Source organism: Colobus angolensis, unplaced genomic scaffold (assembly GCF_000951035.1).
Source record: "Colobus angolensis palliatus isolate OR3802 unplaced genomic scaffold, Cang.pa_1.0 Scaffold100, whole genome shotgun sequence".
NCBI lineage: Eukaryota > Metazoa > Chordata > Mammalia > Primates > Cercopithecidae > Colobus > Colobus angolensis.
This window is the reverse complement of record NW_012110920.1, coordinates 7,011,816-7,032,655: the sequence shown is the minus strand read 5'-3', so window position 1 is coordinate 7,032,655 and position 20,840 is coordinate 7,011,816. Positions and strand designations below refer to the sequence as shown.

Sequence of the window (20,840 nt, the reverse complement as noted above, 5' to 3'; positions counted from 1 at the left end):
AAATCTAAAAACAATGAACTATATTGCCAAAGGTCTCACAGCTAGTATGTTAAGAGATATAGCCAGAATGTTAATAAGGACCAGATCTCAAAACACATTCTCTTCCTGCTCTACTATTCTTGTACCAGAGGTGTACATAACTTGGGGACTGGTTTTACTGCTTTGCATTATTTAATTAACTTAGTAAGTACATGTCTTCTTTTCCCTAGTACTACACTGTATTTTTGAGGGTAGAGTACTTGTCAAATATTTTTTATTTTTTTCCTTGAATCTCATAATGACCATATAGTAATCATTCAGTATTTGATTAATTTATTATTATATCTGTGTACTAACAGACATAAGAATTGAGGTGCACTAATCTTTAGTTGGCTTAAAGCCAAATACAGTAACAGACGATTTACCCTCTTTGACAACTGTACATGTTGGGATAAGATTTAAAGTCATCAATAGTAATAAGCCCTAAAACATTAAGTCACAGCTACAAAATCAAGGATAGCTTGTGTTTATGTATACTGATAAAAATGATATCTAGGATATGTTATTCTTTCCCTCGTATCTGGGTATAAAGATAATAATCATGATGAGCACCCATACAGTCTATTAAGCAAGTGAATAATTTATTTAAATGTGGAAATAAATATGCTTTAATTAATGGCAAAATCTGTCTTATTTATGTCACAGAAAGATGTAAAAACATGTATAAATGGACTGACATCTTCTATACAGGTTCAGTTTTAAAGTCAATTTCAGCACATAACACAAAATCAATTAGAGACAAATAATCCTTCAAATTACTGAAATCCTTGAAAATCCCTTATATTGCCTTTAAAGCATGGTATAATATAGTACCAGCTCTCAATAAATTCATCTCAGACAGTTTTCCCTTCTGCACAAAACAGATTACCATTTCTTCCGCTGTGTGCCATGTGTAACATTTGGCTGGTGTTTAGGAGCCATATTGAATGAAACAGCATACATTTACACACTGGAATCATATTCAACACCGTGAGAGACTTAAACTCTATCAGTTCTTATAACAGGTATAGAGAACTGATTCCATCCGAGAGAACAGTAGATTCACATCTTCCATATCATGCTTGCTAAGCATATGTTCACTGTGAAATGAGAGCTACAATTATCACATCACGTAAATTATTTGGTTTTTGCTTTGGGGTGTTTTGGTATTGGTTTTGATTTTTGGCCTGAGCCCAAAGATATGAATTTGAATAAATTACATTTCCAGAAATGTGACTCTACTGTGTGAGCTCTCTTGTTTATTCTGCAACCACAGATTCCTAGAATTTCAGGCACAAGTAATCAAATACTATAGTGTGTCATGTAAAAAAATAAAACAGCATATCTTACCTTCATCTATTGATGCTTCACTACTGTATCCATCATACTCTGCGGACAGAGGACTGTATTTCTGCCTTGTTTCCCAAGCATAGTTCTTTTGTCTAGAATCTGCCAGTGGTAGTCTAGAATTGTGTGTTCTGGATAAGGCCTCATGATATTTACCCAGTGCTTCATCTTCACTTTCAGAGGACGAACCATGCTCATCTTTGTCCATGTAGGAATTATCTATTTGGAATGACATGAAGAACAAACCGTAATTGAAAAAAAATTTCCCTCCCCTCAACTGGCCCTGCTGGGCCTGTCAAATGAAAATTTTTATGCAATCAAGTATGGAAAATTTGCTGAAGTTATACATATAAACACACACATATATACACAAATATATATATATATACACACACACATATATATACACAAATATATATATACACACACACACATATATATACACATATATAACCTGAATTTTCAGATTTAAAGAAATACAATTTTTTCACATAAGAAGCCCAAGCTTTGGAAAAAGATCAGCTTGTATATTCTATTATATAAATAATGTTTGTTAGTCACAGAGATTTTTCAACCATGTTATATATAAAGGAAATTATAGTACTTACCATTTTACATTTTTTGAAGCACAAGTAACACATAAGTGAAGTTCTAAGTATTGCCAGTACTATGGATCTGACTCAAATAATTCACATTAAAAGACACATTTCTGGTTCTCGTTTTGGTCAAAATTTTCAAAACTGATAATACTCAGTGCTAGCAGTAAAATACAGCAATGGACAGGTATACACTATTGGTGAAATTATAACTGATACTACTTTCCTAGAGAGCAATTTGGCAAAATATATTAGACTTTTAAATCAGCATACTCTGATCCATTTCCAGGAATTTACCAATTCTATTTCTAAGAATTCAGCCTAAGAAATTAATTAACAGATGAGTAAAGAGAGATTTTTGAAACAATTCACTGCATTGTATTTAATGGCAAAAGAGATAATCTAAATGTCCATCAGTGGGCTTTGTTTAAATAAATTATGATATATCTATTCAATGATATACTATGCAGTCATTAAAAATGAGGATGTTAACTTAAAAGAACTCTCAGGGAAAGAATAACTACAATATGATGTTATGAGAAAAAAGGAGGTTAAAAAGTAGAAGTTATAATTACATTCCCATTTGAAAAATATATATACACACACGTGGCATGTACACACACAATGCAGTCTAGGTATGCACAGACAAAACTATCTGTAAGGATATACACCAAACTGTTAACACTTACTGCTTGTGAAAGGCAGAATTTCTAGGAAAATTTTACTTAAATATACCTAAATTTCAAACAAAACTTTCAGGAGGTCTACATTTTTTATTGTTCTAAAAAGCACTAGTTATTACCAGTTTTTTAAAAAGGTAACCACTTTGAAACTGCACAATGGTGCAACTTTCTTAGAATTATTAAACAATTCTAGAAAGGTGAAGAGACTACAGTAGTTAAAATTCATTAGTTCAACCGGGTTATTTTTCTCTTTATAGCCAGTTAAGATCATCTGTAGTAAAGAAATCGAGGCTGAAATTTGAGTGGGAGTTACAGAATAAGTAATTTTTAAATACAGGACAGAAACTAAATGCTTAGAGTTAGAAGGAGGTTATATGTCATCTAGTCTAGTCCTAGTTTTTAAATCAGTAAAATAAAGCTATAAATGGGTAAAGCTATCACCAATGTCACATATTGTGACAGTGCTTGCCCAATACATAGCCAATAGTCACATGTGGCTATTTAAACTAATTAAAATTAAACAGATATTGAAACCCAGTTCCCCATGCTATTAGCCACATTTGAAGTGTTCAACAGCCACATGCAGCTAGTGGTTACTGTATGGAACAACGCAGAGATGTAAGACTTTTTCGTTGTTGCAGAAAATACTATTAGACAACAATGAGATGGCCGAGCCATAAGACCTCTGACTCCCAGTGCAGAGCTGTTAGCATTTTGTTGGATACCACGGTGGGGATCTTAAAGCAGCAAAAGGTTTTGAGTCTCCTGAGGAGGGTAATTAGTCTGTGGCCAAACTTCACCTATTAAAAAATATTACCTAACGTAACCTGCATTAGAAATAGAGAAGAAAACCCTTCCTTTTCCTTTTCTTTTGTTTGTTTGTTTTTTTTGAGGAGTCTCGCCCTGTTGCCAGTCTGGAGTGTAGTGGCGTGATCTCGCTGACTGCAACCTCCGCCTCCTGGGTTCAAGCAATTCTCCTGCCTCAGCCTCCCGAGTAGCTAGGATTACAAGCACCCACCACCATGCCCGGCTAATTTTTGTATTTTTAGTAGAGACGGGGTTTCACCATGTTGGCCAGGATGGTCTCAATCTCCTGACCTCGTGATCCGTCTGCCTCGGCCTCCCAAAGTGCTGGGATTACAAGCGTGAGCCACCATGCCCGGCCTTTCTCCTTTTTCTATATCTTATAAACCCTATGTCAGAATCTGGAACACAGGTACCAGTAATATTACCGTTCAGCTAAATGAAGGGTTAACCTATGGATCAAAAAGCTTTTGAAAATCATTTGGGAACATGCGTAAGTTTAGTACTGACTATATTGTGGAATATGTTAGAAATATTTGGTTTCTTTAGGTACTAGCATGCTTCTTAATGAAAACAAATTTAAAAAGTTAAAAACCCTACATGCTACTTGTAATGTATTTATTATGAGTGTCCATTCTACCATTATTTTCTGAATAAAATAATATGTAAACTATTTTACATTATTTTTTAATTTTTGCTACTTTAAGCAGTAAGTCTATCAGAACTAAACTAGGCCTACCAAAGATCACTAAATCTGACAACCAAAAAATTGCTAGAATGGACGGGCACAGTGGCTCATGCCTGTAATCCTAGCACTTTGGGAGGCCAAGGCGGGCGGATCACGAGGACATTAAGAAAACTTTTCAGTTCTGCTACGATTACATACATAATAGGGACAGTAAGAAAAACTAGGGCTGCTGAAAAGTTGGCCAAATAATGCAGGGACCAGGGGCAATACTTAGCGGCACAAATAACATGAATGCTCTTAAAGTGATTTTAGAAAAAATACTGAATGTTTTTAAAAATGTTTCCCAGTAAAAGGATTCAAGAAAGTCTTAAATGTAGACACATAAATAGGAAAGCTGAGAAATTTGGATGATGTTTTACTAATTTAAAAAATCAAGAGAAAATTTAATAATTCACACCAACATTAGGAGACCTCACCTTTTTCTGGTATTATCTTAGAATATTTTTCATCTTTACTCTTTACTGTTCCTTTCTTGGTAGAAATTGCCTCAGTTTTCTTCGGTTTTATGTCTTCTTTCACTTTACAGTATTTCTTTGAATTTATTTGTTCTTCAATTTTCCCAGATAACTTATCTTTAGAATTAGTTGATGGTGCTGGATGTATGTCTTCTTTTATAATGGATTTCTGTGTCATATGTCTATTGCTTGTAAAAATACCTTTTAAAGAATATTCATTTTCTGAACATTCATTCCCTTTATATGTTTTACTTTTAACACATTTTTCAGCTTTCTTTAAATGATCTGAATCCCCTAAATTGGGAAGATGTTTATATTTATTGAAATGCCCCATATCCTCTTGATTTCTTCCCAAATACACATGTTGAGATTTAGTATATTCTTCCTTTTCATGATTATCTGTACCAACGTATTTCTTTTGCTCATACAATTTGTTTATTCCATTGGCATTCTTCTGATTTCCTTTCATTTCTTGATATCTTACCTCCTTTAAATCATTCTTACCATTATTGGAAACTCCTAGTCCAATTGTTTTACCTCTGTTGGTACTTTCAAGTTCTTGACAAATAGATCCAGCCCTTGTATTCTGTTTGATAACTGATATCCCACCATTATTCATGTAGCCTTTCAAAGAAGAATCACCAGTATTACCAGTATCTTGATATCCTGATAGAGTCTGTTGCCTATCATTAACATGTTTAAATACTCTTTCTTCATATATACCTTGATCTTGCTTTTGTGAAACTGAAGTTTTGCAAGTATTTATTTGCTTTGCTCTATGCTCTAAATTGGCTTGTGTTTTCTGACAATTAGTGTTTTTGGAGACTTCTGTTAACCCGACATTTTTTTGGTTAGAAGTGTCTACAGCTTCTTCTGTTACAGAGCTTTCCTCTTCTAGGCGAAAGCTACTTATCATACTTGTTACCTGCTCAGCAACTGAGTCAGTTAAAGCATAGCTGACCTCCCCAACAGCAGTGGTCAAATCCTCTACAGCACTACTGATTGTGTCTACCAGAGAGGACACTGAAGGCAGATTCTGTTGGAAATTTCTGAAAAATGCCATTTTCTAATTCCTTGTTCCTAAAAGGTACAATAACGGAATTTTCTCTTCTCAAAATATCAACCACTTTGGAACTTGAATTTAACATTTACTTAAATGTTGCTATTCGTCAGCTCAATATTAGCAATTCACATTGTAGCTTTCAGTCTTTCTGTAAATACATTATGCATTGAAAGAAATATGCTGAAGTAAAGATTCTTCCGAAAAACAAAAATCAAATCACTTGGTTTAAACGTTATGACATTTTTTCTCACTCCACAGCTATTGCAACAGCAGCAAGACAATATTTTTCCCTCAAATACTATTGGTTTTTATTCTATACCTGAAAGAAGAAGTATAAAAAGGATTTTTATTATGTACTTTTAGTTTGCTTATTAATAGTCTATGTAAGGGAACTACCCTATCTTACTAATAAACTACCCAGTATCATTTCAAATTAAGAAAAATATTAGAGGGAAATATCTAAACAATTTTGGCTAGTGTAAGATTAGGGGAGAGGAAGTGTGGACATCTGCTGAGTGGCTACTATATGCAAGGCATTGTAATTGACACATTTTATCCTACTTGATCTTACAGTAATTCTAGGAGGTAAATATTATTATTCCTATTTAATAAGTGAAAGAAAAACAAGGCTCAGAAAAATAAAGTTCCCTGAGACATTTTCAAGGGATCCTCAAGGTCAAGACTAGTTTTACAATAACAGCAAGGGGGTACTTAACTTTTTCATTCTCATTGGCTCACAAGCGAACACGAGTTATCCAAAGGCTACATGACAGATTGAATGTAGAGGCAGAAATGAGAATCCAGCTGTCTTCCATTATGCTAGTCATTAAAAAGATTTGCAAAAAGTATAAAACAAAATCACTCTTCTCACCATTTTTTCCCCCATTTTCCTTTTGTTTTGGAAGATAGTTTTTTTAAATTTAAAGATGTTATTTATATTAATGTGTAATAGTCTTGTTTTTTTAAAAAATAAATATTTTAAATTTTCTCAGTTTTAACTCTAATATGGTACATATCAACAGATAAAATCCACATAAACAAAAAGCTCTTTGGGAGTACTTAATAAAATTTGTACAAAGTTGTCATTAAACAAAGGAAAAGCCAGAAACGCTGAACCAGAGAATTACCAAAGGCCAGTAAAGAGATACTTTTAGCCAGTTCTTTCTGCACAAATGATCAAAAAGCAGGACTGGAGTGGATTATAAGAAACATTGAACTTAACCAAATTAAAACTGTATAAAATACTATTTATAGTTTCTTAATGCAAAAGTCACAAAATATAATGTAATAACTAATAGATTCTTGTAAGTAACAGGGCTATCACCTTTTAAGTTATCAGATGTAAGAGAAAAGCATATCTCCAACACTTAATCTCTTTACACAGATAAGTAAAGCAAGATTTCTCAGCTATTTTTCGTCACATTCTTCTAAATTAACACTTTGCTTTTATAATTTCCAATTCGTTTCTGCTATCATTTTTATAAACCAGTCTTTGGAAATAGAACATTTTAAAAACTCTTGTAGTAATTAAAAAAACACTCCAAGGAAAATGTTTCCATAAGAGAAAGAATGGTATTACAGCCCTCATCTTTCCTAGTATCCAGTAACACTATAATATATGGTGCCAAGGGAGGGAGCAGAATACTATTTTTTATCATCACAATTTATATATAAATTAAGTTACTAAGTAGAACCACCTCCAACTCCTCTAAACAATAAAATTATCCATTAGCTGAAAATTAAATAGCAGGTAAAGAAAAAGGGTGAACACTTTCAAAAGCGTTCTAGGGATGTGGAGAAAAAAGTTCTCTAAAGAGCTTCTTGGACCATGGAAGTACGCTGCATAAAGTAACAACATACTTCCTTCTTCCTCAAAAGTATATCTTACATATGAAAATTAAAATGTCATTTTGTGATAGTAGACAATTCACCTTTATGTAATAGCAATTCATGAACAACAGAAGGACACCTGAACATAATTTACTCAACAGATCTTTTACAGAATAGTAGCTCAAATATTAGTTTATTGTATGTCACAACCAACCTTTTTATTGCATATATTAAAATAAGTAAGTAATAGTACAGATAAAAACAACAAACAAGAGAAGCAGCAATATGATACTTACAAATTTTATCTTGTGAATTCTTCCTTGTATTGTATTCTGAACCAAGATCTGGAAACCCGCCAACATTTTCAAAACAGAACTTCTTATTAATATAGAGAAAAAGGAGCAGCATCAAGATAATAAACACCCCAACAGCTGACAAAAATCCAACTGCCTCTGGAGATACTAGAGAAAAAAAAGTCACAGCTGTAAGCATTTATTTTTCTTTAAGCTACAAATAAGAAGGAAACCCCAAACATAAGTTAGCTTACTACCTTATTTGAATCATATTTTTTAATTGTCATAGTTTAAAAATAGTTTCGTTTATAAGAGAAACAAACTGCAAAGTTTGATGACAGTTGTTCAATCTATTCAGCAGCATTCATTCAAATTTTCTAAGTTTCCTTCAATATTCGGAGGAACAATCGTAAAAGACAGGAGTCAGCCAGGCACAGTGGCTCACACCTATAATCCCTGTGGGAGGTGTGATTGTGGGAGGCCAAGTGGGGAGAATCTCTTGAGGCCAGGAGTTCAAGACGAGCCTGGCCAACATGGTGATACCCTGTCTCTACTAAAAATGCAAAACTTAGCCTGGCATGGTGGCACATGCCTGTAATCCCAGCTACTTGGATGGCTAAGGCATGAGAATCGCTTGAACCCGGGAGACAGAGGCCACAGTGAGCCAAGATTGTGCCATTGCATTCCAGCCTGGGCAACAGAACAAAACCCTGTCTTAAAAAAAAGAAAAAAGACAGAAGTCTATAAAATAGGCAGTCATCATATGTTTCATCCATCGAAGAGCACTGCAAAAATTTGAAAATAAGAATTAGAAAAAAGGCCAGATACGGTGGCTCATGCCTGTAATCCCAGCATTTTGGAAGGCCACGGTGAGCAGATCACTTGAGGTCACGAGTTCGAGACCAGCCTGGCCAACACAGCGAAACCCTGTCTCTACTAAAGTACAAAAATTACCCAGGCATGGTGGCGGGCACCTGTAATCCTAGCTACTCAAGAGGCTGAGGCAGGAGACTCATTTAAACCTGAGAGGCAGAGGCTGCAGTGAGCCGAGATCATACCACTACACTCCAGCCTGAGTGATAGAGTGAGACTCTGTCTCAAAAAAAAAAAGAATTAGAAAAAAGTTATATCCCACGCACGGATATATTACTTAACAAAATTTATGAGAACACATATCATTATTTTTATCTCTGAAAGCTTCAATCGCTCTTTCTTAGTAAATAAACTTTGTACTCCCTAATGCGGCATTTAAAGCTCCAGCCTCTCTTTTCAATACTATACTCCAGTCAAATGTTGTACTCATTGCCTCAAAATCTGCAATATTCAATACCACACTCCTTGTTTTTATTGATTCTCTTCCCTTGCCTGGAACAACCAACGCCTCTCTACTACATCCTACTCGTTCACTCAATCAACTTATATATTTGCAGCACCAACCATATACCAGGCATTGTTATATAAACAGTTCCTGAGTTCCTTGAACAATCTGGTGAGGACAATACAACACAGTGTAATAAAGGCAATATAGTGTAATAAAGGCTATGATTGGGAAAGAACAGGGACTATGAGAACCACAGGAACACTTATTCCAGTGCTGAAAGATCAAGAAAGGTTTTCTGGAAGTTATGGACTCTATGATTATATTTTAAGAATTAATAAGAATTACTTCAGGCAGAAATAACATGGGCAAAAGCCCAGAGACAGAAGATCATGTTATATTCCAGAAACTAAATGAAATTCTGTTATGATAAGCCACTAGATTTTCAAGCGAATTCAGTCTCAAGCAAATATATTAAATCACCTAGAGAGGTTTTATATAGTGGGAAAAGACAAAAGACAGCTTCTCCAGTCCTTGGCAATCTCTCTTTCCTTTCAACATTTTTATTATTTGTCACTATATCAGTCATTTGAGGTTAAACAGGAGCTAAGTTTTTGTATCCTCCATGTCTTACAGATAATATTCAAGTACTAGTTGAGAATGTTTCTAAGTTTCAAACACCCCTACAAAGATCCCTGTATAATCTACTCTTCTTCCTCCATCATTCAAGCAGCAACTAAAATGTTGTTTTCTCTAAGATTCTTTCTTAAATCAGAGAGCAATGGCAAATAGTATCTTAACTCATTTGTTAAAAATGAAGTCACCAATTGGTCAATGATGAGTGCTTTGATTTACTTTTTCATTATTTATAAAAGTTAGGCATACGAGGTATAGAACTGAATAAGACGTTTTATCTTTTCAAAGCTGGGTCAGTGGTGTTGCAGTAGAAGATGAAGCAGAGTAACACTGTAAGGCAGGGGCAATGGGAGTGAGAGGAGGAGTGAGAGTAGGAGGCAGGAGGAATGGTAGGAGTGCTAGCTGGATATCAGGCTGGTGCTGAAGGACAGATCTTGCTCCTAGAACCAAGAAATTATAGCCAGATATTAGCCTTGCCTGTCTTGTCCTCAGGCTGAAGCACAGCCAGCGAAGAAAACTATTTTAATAAAAGAAGCTAAGGTATATGACATAAAAACAGTGGTATGTATCAAGCCTGAGATGTGGAGTAAAAATGAAAACAGAATAATTAAAATCAACATTTCAGATAGCCAGGAAAATCAGAAGTAGAACATAATCTGGTATGAAGAGGCAAAAAAGAGCAGTATTTCAATATTACACTGTAATAACAAACATATATAGGAGTTCCTCTTTTAGTCCAGGCTCAAAACACTCAGACATTTAATGCCTTAAGTGGCTACACAGGATTAGATATCATGCAGACTGAAAATCTCCCATGTCTTGGAAAACTAAATGAAACAGAAAATGTAGCTCATGTCACTTAAGAAAGCTAGTTATCGATAACAAAAATAGCAACAAAAACATATAGCATATACTATATACCACTCACTGTTTTAAGCATTTTATATATATTAACCCATTTAATCTTCACAATGATCCTATTATCATCCCAATTGTAAATTGAGACAAAGAGATATTAGACTATGTGTACAGATAGTAAGTCAGGATTCAAACCTTGTCTGGCCCCAGTGTCTGTGTCTTAACTATTACTCATACTGCTTCTGTTTACCTTCTCTCCTCTTCTTGCCTCTTTCTATCCTTTGCCTCAATTCTTCTTTCTTTTTTTTTGAGATGGAGTCTCACTCTGTCACCCGGGTTGGAGTGCAGTGGCCGGATCTCAGCTCACTGCAAGCTCCGCCTCCCAGGTTCACGCCATTCTCCTGCCTCAGCCTCCCGAGTAGCTGGGACTACAGGCGCCCGCCACCTCGCCCGGCTAGTTTTTTGTATTTTTAGTAAAGACGGGGTTTCACAGTGTTAGGCAGGATGGTCTCCATCTCCTGACCTCGTGATCCGCCCATCTCGGCCTCCCAAAGTGCTGGGATTACAGGCTTGAGCCACCGCGCCCGGCCTCAATTCTTATTTCTATGTTCCTCTTTCATCTGTCTCTTGCCCATTGTAAAAATTCAACCTAGTGGGAGAGATCCACTATAAGCAAGTAAGTGTAACATATAGTAAATACTATAATAGAGATCTGAATATAAATTATTACTGGAACACAAAGAACCAGTACTTGAGAAAGTCACAAAATGCTTTAGAAGAGATGACACTTGAATAGGGTATAAAAGATTAATAGAAACTCTATCAATAGTAAAAGTACATTTGAAATAGCATGGTTAAAGACACCTGGCATTTAATAAGACACCTGGTAAAATATACTTGGCATTCTATAAGCACTAATGGGCAATAATCACAGCTGTCATATTTATTTACCTCTGTATCTTCAAAGTACCTAGGACAGCACCACATAGCTGACATATAAACATCTGTGGACAAATGGATGGATGAATGAATGAATTAATAAATACATGTGTATTCAGGAAAGATCAAGAATATATCAGAGGAGCTGTAACTGGAGATGAAAGCAAGGTCCATATTGTCAAAGAACCTTGAATATCATCCAAAAAATTTTGTATTTGGGGAGTAACATGATTAACAAGTATGCCTTGTAGAACTATATTGGTTAAAACAACTAGAAAACTGAAATATGGTAGCAAGTCAACAGTGGTAAAATATCTTCAGTTCTTTAAGTAGTAGCAGTGGTAACAGAGAAGGGTGAAATCTAGTCTTTGTTCAAAGAAAATTGATAATGATCCACTTACATAAATTTAGAGAATAAGAAAGAAGAAGAGTTGAGGTTAATTCTAAAGTTTCTGCTTTGAGTGACCAGGTAAATGGTAATGCACTAACCAGAATGAGAAATATGAGAAGAAAGGCATTTGGATTAGAGCATGGGAGGAAAGAGGAAAACAGAAGGAGAATGATAGATGATTAGTTTAGTTTTTGACATGCTACATTGGAAATGCCAACAGAATATTTCACAGAGGGAAATATGAGTATGATGTTCTGGTAAAGGTCAGGTTAGTTAACAAAATTTGAAAATTTTCCCTCTTTTTTGTTCCTCTTATTCCACATGAAACACTTCACTCACTAAATAAAACCAAGCTGGCAAATGCAGGTGCCAGACTTTATTAATGGTAAATATATTATGTTACATACCTTTAGATAAATACATACTGTGGCATTAGACAAATTAAAAAAAAAAAAAAAAAGCAGCTTGCTCCACTAGGAAAAGGTGAAATATGCCTGCTGTAAACATACTATTCACACAATTCCCTGACTGAATGCCTGTTTTTTACATTCATTAAAAATATTTTATCTATTTACAATTTTAAAACAGTAATATGGTCATAGACAAGAAATAAAATATCTTCTAATAAAAATATTTAAAATCTTCAAGCTCATTTTTCATCCTTAGCTGAGAACTAAACTAATATTTGTTATTTCAAATATATTATAATGATACCAGAAGTTAGCCAGTAACAGTTCTGAGTATAAAAACATCTGGTAAATCCCACCTGTACATAAAACTGCAATAGAAGATACACTGAAATTAAACTAAAGATATGAATACTGTAAACCATGCTTGTCCAACCCATGGCCTGCCGGCCATATGCAGCCCAGGATGGCTTTGAATGCAGCCCAACACAAATTTGTAAACTTTGTTAAAATCTTATGAGTCTTTTTTTACAATTTGTTTTTAGCTCATCAGCTATCGTTAGTGTATTTTATGTGTGGCCCAAGGAAGCCAAAAGATTGGACACCCCTGCTGTACACCATCAATTAAAAAATTACACAGACTTAGACCTCACTAATAAAAAATATATTCTCATTCGTTATAGGAGTAGGATTTCCCCCTAAAATCTTTTTATACTATGAATCTGCTTAGAAAGTCATTCTGCATAAGTATTTCTAAAAACATGGTTAATTTATCTATACATGAAGCTACCTTCTTTCAAGCATTCTAGGCCATCCACTGCAGGAAAATAAATCTATTTAAATACATATGCCTCTTAAGGAGGCTCTTCAAAATCTCCATTTATGCCAGGTGTGGTGGCTTACGCCTGTAATCCCGGCACTTTGGGAGGCTGAGGCAGGTGGATCACCTGAGGTCAGAAGTTCAAGACCAGCCTGCCCAACATGGCAAAACCCCATTTCTACTAAAATTACAAAAATTAGCCAGGTGTGGTGGTGGACACCTGTAATCCCAGCTACTCAGGAAGCTGAGGCAGGAGAATTGCTTGAACCCAGAAGGCAGAGGTTGCAGTGAGCCAAGATCGTGCCACTGCACTCCAGCCTGAGAGAGAGTGAGACTCCATCTCAAAAAGAAAAAAAATTCTATTTAAAAGCACAGAGTCAATAATTAGTTTAGGTTAATATTACACATTTGAAGAATTAAATTTATTGAATATAGTCAATAACTCAAAATTCACTAATGCACTGTTTTCCCATCCAAATTTGCAAAGTTTTAATATGGTAAACAACAAAACCAAGACCAACTAAAAACCTGAACAATATCAAACACTTAAAAAGTGCTTATTATTTAACAGTGACTATTTTAAGTGCTTTACAAGCATTATCTTACTTAATCCTCACTGCAACCGTATTTTACAGATATAGATACGGAGGTTCACAAAGAGTAAGTAAAATCTTCAAGATCTGAAAATTTTTATTCAGTGACACAATTTGGATTTGAACTTGGGCACACTGACTCCTGAACCCAAACTGTTAACTGCTAATCTCTTAGCTTCCCATTTGCCAGATATTGTTATAATTGCTCTCATTTTAAAATTTAATGCTGGAGACAATTTTATGATAAATACTATAATATTATCTTAGTCTTTAGATTAGTAAATTGAAGTCCAGAGAATAATTAAGTTGTCCGAGTTCACAAATCTATGAAGTGGTAGAACCTGGATGTGAACCTAGACATTTTGATTCCAGAATCCATGATCTTAAACACCAAGTAATACTGCTCCTTGTATGCCAACCTGTATATAGAAGATAAGAAAACGCTACGTGACCAAAGTAACATAGCTTACTATATATATTATGTGCAAATGTTTTATTTATAGCTTTTACATATGTTAAAAAATAGCAAGCAATTTCAGCTTCCTCAAAGTAAATACATGAATTTTAAAACTGGAATCATAATTTTTTTCTATTCAAGTTACTATTCAAAATATTTTAGAATTTAGAATTAAGTTTAAAAACCAAAATATGCCGTACATCCTTGTATGCCACATTTGAAAAGCTAATAAAACACATACGAATTTAAAAACTAAAGGTACTCTATAGAAAATAAGCTTGATATTCATTAGTAGTGCTCAATAAAGAATATTAACTGCTCTCTGTGAGCTATATCATCTGCTATATGAATTACCTAAAGATCATACTGCAAAGTGAGAAGGGGCACTAGGTACAATATCTCACCAGAAAATGTAGAAAGTTTAGTCCTTCCAAGACTAATGATTATTTGTGTTATGTATACTGAACTGACTCCGGTAGTTATCTTTATATTTAGAAATAAATGTATGTGTTTACAAAAAATACACTTTAAAAATGCCAATTTTTTAAATTTTAAGCTTCAGTAACAGTGGTAAAATTCATTTTAATTTCTACAGATAAGTTGGTCATTAAAAAAATGATAAAATTACAATCTTACTAAAGTCAAAGCAAGAGTAAACACATTTCAACTTTGCAAGTATTGTAGAATTCACTTAAATTCTGCATCATATTTTGTTACGAAAGAACATTTTCTAGCTAAGAAATTTTTTTCTGAGAAAAATGCTAGGATATACATAAAAATAATTAAACATATGGGGGATATTTATCTACTAAACCAACACATTTTCAATTTTGATTTACTTGGACCACAATAATACTCTAAATAATACTTCTATCAAAACAAATTAATTATAACTTCTAATATAAATTTTGCAAGACTATTCTACTCATTATATCTTAAATGCAAAATTCAACAAAAAGCACCTCTGCTTCATCTAATTATTTTTTAAAAAAGATAAAAAGCAACAACTTACACTTTGCATTATAAGGGATGTATTGCTGATGTGTCTGTCCTGCTGGGCATGAAACACTAATCCTCTAACTCCATGTCATGGATACCTTAATAATTCATTTAATAGATGCAATTCTATCTCTTGACTAAAATGTGAACTATCAAAGGCAACTTTCATTGAAAAAGATATATGTGTTTCACATTTAATTAGCTCTAAATATTTTCCCCATATTTTAATCAGAAAAATGCTATAATTTATTTTGTTCTGGGTTTGGACATAGAGAATTATTCATAATTCTAAGAGTTAATTTAGGAAAACAGAAGGTTAATATGTTTCAGTTTCATTTTATAATATTTCAATTAGTTCACAAATAAAATTTCCCTCAAATTTTTATATTACATTATAAATGACACAAAACTGGAAAGAATATATGTAAATCAAAAAAAGAATGTAGCAATGCTAGCTGTTAACCCCATATTTTATAAAAACCAATCATTACAAAGAGCATTTACTGACAGAAGTAACACAATTCACTGGTGAGTAACTTAAAGGGACAACGGATGAAGGCACAGATGGCAGTGATGTGAAAAACTAAGATCTTAGGGAAAAAAATGCCCTCTAAGAGAAACAGTTACCTACCTGGTCAGGTTGATAAAAGACATGCCATTCAACTTGTTTCAGAGTTCAAGCCATGAATAGATTGAACCTGTATTTCCTCTAAGTACAATGCAATAAATTGAAATTTCATTTGAATATCATAACAAAAAACCCTAAATCAATCTTGAAGAAACTGGAAAAAACAGAAAACCCAAACACTTATCAAGTATGGAAAACCAAATATAAAGTATATTTAAACCATATACTTCTTACTTAATAATACTTAGTGTACTTCATATATTTAAACCAAATCTTAATATAAAACTGTGTCAATCTCTGGCAGAGACTCTTCTTCAAGGACAGTTTTGATTGAGGCTTTAGAATTATGATTCCAATGAAGTTTAGACTAAGAAAAACTTATTTTCCTGGCAAATCTCTCTATAGCAAAGCACAGTCATTTTTTTGAACAACAAATTAGGGTTGACTATCTCAAATTTGTCATTACCTATTCAATGTGTATGGATTCCTTTAAAACTACCTAAATGAGAAATGGCATGGGCAATATCTAAGGTCACCACTTCCTCTCCTTTACTTTTTCAATGATTCTTTGCTCTTTCTTTTCAATAAGATCTTCATTGCTGAGCGACTATGAGTAACATTTTGAATTCAACACCAGCCGCAGGAGAATATTCTGGTTAAAGCCAATCTGTGATGTCAACCACAGTTTTAGATATGCTTATTTCAAGATTTAGTTCAAACCCATCAAAATTCTGGTAAATACAAAGCAGTTTCATTCAAATCTCTCAGAGAGACACCATCTTCCTCTTAAATTTTAATATTAGGACACCTGGTTCTCTTCTTGAAATGATCAAAACATTGTCGCTCACTCTAAAACTATCTTTCCCTTACTAAGCCTGATCCATTCTGAAGAGAAGTAGCTTTTGCTGAAAACATTGAAGGGTTCAATAGACCTGCTATGTACGAACACATAAATAGGCAATCAAAGGTTCATCTAACCTTACCAGCATATCATGTTTTCTTATTCACTAAATAAATGAGTCCAGCATACTTTAGTGATGACAAGAGCTCAATATCAACATCATACTGTGTTCCCACCTGAATATAGCAATTGGAATGTTCTACTCACTTGCATTCTCAATGCATATAGAATAAAAAATGTGTAGCTCCATTTGCAAAGTGATACCATTCTACCTCTTTGTTGATATATCTGTATCAGATAGAGTAAAAGCAAAAATATTTGAAATTTTAAAGAAAAACTACTCTAAAAGCTTTGCAAAGAAGATACAATCCCTTAAGTTCAGGTACTGATAGAGTTCTGAGTAACCTCTGAACAAGCATCGCAGTTTTGGAGCAGAATCATGTGAGAAACAGTTTTGAGTCTTTGTCCTTAGAGATTGAAATACAAATTTTAAGTAATTAAAATAAAGTAGGAGCTACTTTCAATAAGTAAGGTATTATAAAGTAAGAAGTAGTGCTACAAGGGTCACCAGCAACCAAATCAACATTAACTGAAGAAAGAATTTGTCAATCAAAAAGCGAAAAGCAAAGAAATGATGAAATTAAGAGATGTAAAATTTGGTGGTATACCATGACACGTCTTTCAGTGGTATCCATTTTAGTTAGATATTTTGGGAGATATATAAACCCGTGTTACTTAATATCCTTACCAATGACCTGAATAAAGGAATTGAGAATATGTTCATTAATTTTGTAGAAGGTCCTAGGAATACTAGGTAGGGCACGACTGCTAATTCGCTGAAAGAAATTAAGATACACTAAGGACCTCAATATATTAAAGAAATAACACATCAAAACAAAATGAAATTCAGTATGGACAATTTCAAGATTACTACTCCATTAGGAGCCAAACACTAATAAATGTTAATGAAAATGTTGGCTCAGCAAAATGCGTCAGGAAAAAAATTAAAATAATATAATACAAGTCAAATAGAAATCAGCAGTATAATGTTTCTAACTGGTGAAAACTAATCATTCTATTATCCTATCTGATTCTGATGAAGCAATTATGGTCTCTAATTTCAAAGTAAAACTGAGAACATCTAGTAAAAATACATTTGAAGACTTTCACAATAAGGAAAAAATATTTAAAAAGCAGAAGAAAACAAACAGAAACAGCATTTGTTAAAAAAAAAAACTAAAAAATCATTTGTGAATAAAATTAAATTTATGTGGGAAAAAATATTAAAACCAATATTTGTAAGGATTTTTGCAGTATTTAATGCATTTTAAAAGGGAAACTCTTTCCTAATCCTGCTAAAGAATATAGTGCAATGGCTTAAAGAGAGCAAGTTAAGAAGCACTGCCAGCAAGTGACTGGTCAGCAAGCTGTTTTCCAGAACAGTTTGATCTTTGATGAGTTCATCCTCACTTTTAGAAGACCAAAAACTTGTCTTTTTTCAGGGCCTAGAAGGCCTATGTGAGGAAAAAAATGAATAGAGGTAAAGAATCTAGCATTTAGATCCTGTTACACAGTAGCCAAATAAATTCAAATGGCAGAGGATATATGAACAACTTAAAATTTACACTGGAGAAAACTCCATTAGAATAACAGAAATGTTAACAGAATGTCAAACCAGGACACACACATCTTCCTGGTATTAGAGTACCTGAAAAGCTGAAACAGTAATTAAAAGGTTTCTTGGCAGGCACAGAATGAAAACTAAAGGGAGGAAACTCTACCAGATACCAATAATAATTTTAAAAGTAGAATAATTAAAACCAGATGATATTGGCACAGGAATAGATAACAGACCAAAAGGCCAGACACAGACACTTGCACACATGGATTCTGATGTATGACAAAGTTGGCTGCAGAGCAGTAGGTGAGTGGGGGATCATGTTTTCAATGCATTGTGTTTGGAAAATTGAGAATATAAGGGAATAATGAATTTACATACAAACCAATTCTAGATAGATTATAGATCTAAGTGTGAAATGTGTTAGCCAATCAATATTGCAGAAAAAAATACAAATACTTTTCTTCATGATCCCAAGGCAAAGGATTTCTTACTAAACAAGAAGTAAAAAGCATAAATCACAAAAGAGAATACTGATAAATTTTATTACATTAAAATTTAAAATTTCTGATCATCAAAAGATATCTCATAATGACTAGGGAAGCCAAATAATATATTATATGGAATAATGTATTTGCAACACATACTCAGAAGGAGAAGGCTCACATCTAAATATATTAAAAATGTGTAAAAACATTTTTTTAAAGACAGCACAAAAAAAAATGGGCAAAGTCCTGATCAGGTTATCACGAAGGATAAAATAAAAATGGCCAATAAATGTATGAAAAGGTATTCAACCTTGTTATGTATCAGAAAACTTCAAATTACATCATAAAGCAATATCATTATTCCAGAATGGCCAAAATTTAGATCCTGTAATATGAAGTATTCGTGAGGAAGTGGCGCAATTGGAAATCTTTCAGACGATAAAAATCTGAGACTCAACAGTAGAGAAAAAAATTCATGGATATATACTCACACACTAGAAAATTATGTAGCCATAAAAATGAATGAATAATAGTTACATGCAAAAAACTGAATCTTGGAAACATGAGGTTAAGCAAAAGCAGCAAGGCAGAAGGGGCAAGATTCCAATATAAAGTTCAAAAAAGGCAAAACTAATCTTTCAAGGATGTGTACTTAGGTGGTAAAACTTAAAGCAAGCAAAATTAATGTCCATAAAAGTAAGCAGAAAAGAGATAATACTAAGGAAGAGTGCATGGGGGCTTTTGAAGAAATGGCAGCATTCTACCTCTCTACCTGGGTTCTAGTTACACAGGTGCTTGCTTTTAAATATTATTCTTCATTTTGTTTCAAAATTTAAAAAGAACTTAAAAAATGTATAGTTCTTATGGGCAGTTTATCTTGGTTATGGTGATACGTGGTTAATCATTCCAGTCTGCAAGAGCTGCTATCTGAATGACCCACTTATAATTTTGTCCCTCTCGGTCTAATCTTACCACAGTGTCCAGAATGAGCTCTTCAAAATATAAATCAGAACTGACTGTCCTCTGGTCAAAATCTTCCAATGGCTCCTCATTTCCTGCATGATCTGGCTCTCTATGACTACTCTGACCTCATTTCCTACCACTTCCCTACTAGCTCATTCCACAGTCTGCCTTGATGTTTCTCAAGTATTAGCCAGGTTGTTTTTCCCTGGATGTTCCCCCTCTGCTTTGATGGCATTTTCCCAGATATTCACATAGCTGATTCTTTCACCTCCTTTGAGTCTTTGCTTAAACATTACCTTCTTAATGAGAACAACTCTGTCAACAATATTTAAAAGTGCAACCCATTAACACCCATACCTCACCTTTTCCCTGGCTTATTTTTTGTATCTCTTATCTTCTAAATTACCAAATAATTTATTACTTTTTACATCATTTGTTATCTGTCTTCCCGCACTAGCATGTACGCTTCAAAAAGGCAGGAAGCCAGCTGACTCTCAGATCTATGAAAATAAATGCTTATTTTTATTTGTCACTGATATTTGGGATAGATTGCTAGGCAATAATTATGAATATAAATGTAATTTAAAATGATGAATATAAATGTAAAATATAAATACTAAAACCCAAATCCAGAAATACATGGAGAAATACATCAAGACAGAGTTAGATTTATCCCCACTATGTAAAAATAATGTAACATTAGAAAATCAACTGACAGAATTCATCACACTAACAAGTTAAAGGAGTCAAGACACCCTTTCAACAGGACAAAAAAAAAAAAGTTATTAAGAAACCTCAACAGCAACCTATAATTTTAAAAAGAAAAAAATTAGTAAATTTGAACTGGAAGGTAACTTACTTAGCCTGATAAAAGAAATCAGCCAAGGGGGCGGAGCAAGATGGCCAAATAGGAACAGCTCCAGTCTCCAACTCCCAGCACGAAGGACACAGAAGACCGGTGATTTCTGCACTTTCAACTGAGGTACT

General features: G+C 33.8%; 1 protein-coding gene across 5 annotated transcripts in view; it reads right to left on the bottom strand.

Annotated features, from left to right (window-relative positions):
- Positions 1-20,840, bottom strand: part of SYT14 (synaptotagmin XIV) — a 224,936-nt gene that overhangs the window by 146,234 nt on the left and 57,862 nt on the right. For all 5 annotated transcript variants that reach the window (XM_011938208.1, XM_011938182.1, XM_011938188.1 and 2 more), the window contains 2 exons: positions 7,841-8,005; positions 1,369-1,584 (listed from right to left, as the gene is read on the bottom strand). In XM_011938208.1, coding sequence (XP_011793598.1) covers positions 1,369-1,584; positions 7,841-7,952 — 328 coding nt within the window. In that variant the 5' untranslated portion in view covers positions 7,953-8,005. The remainder of the gene's footprint in view (positions 1-1,368; positions 1,585-7,840; positions 8,006-20,840) is intronic.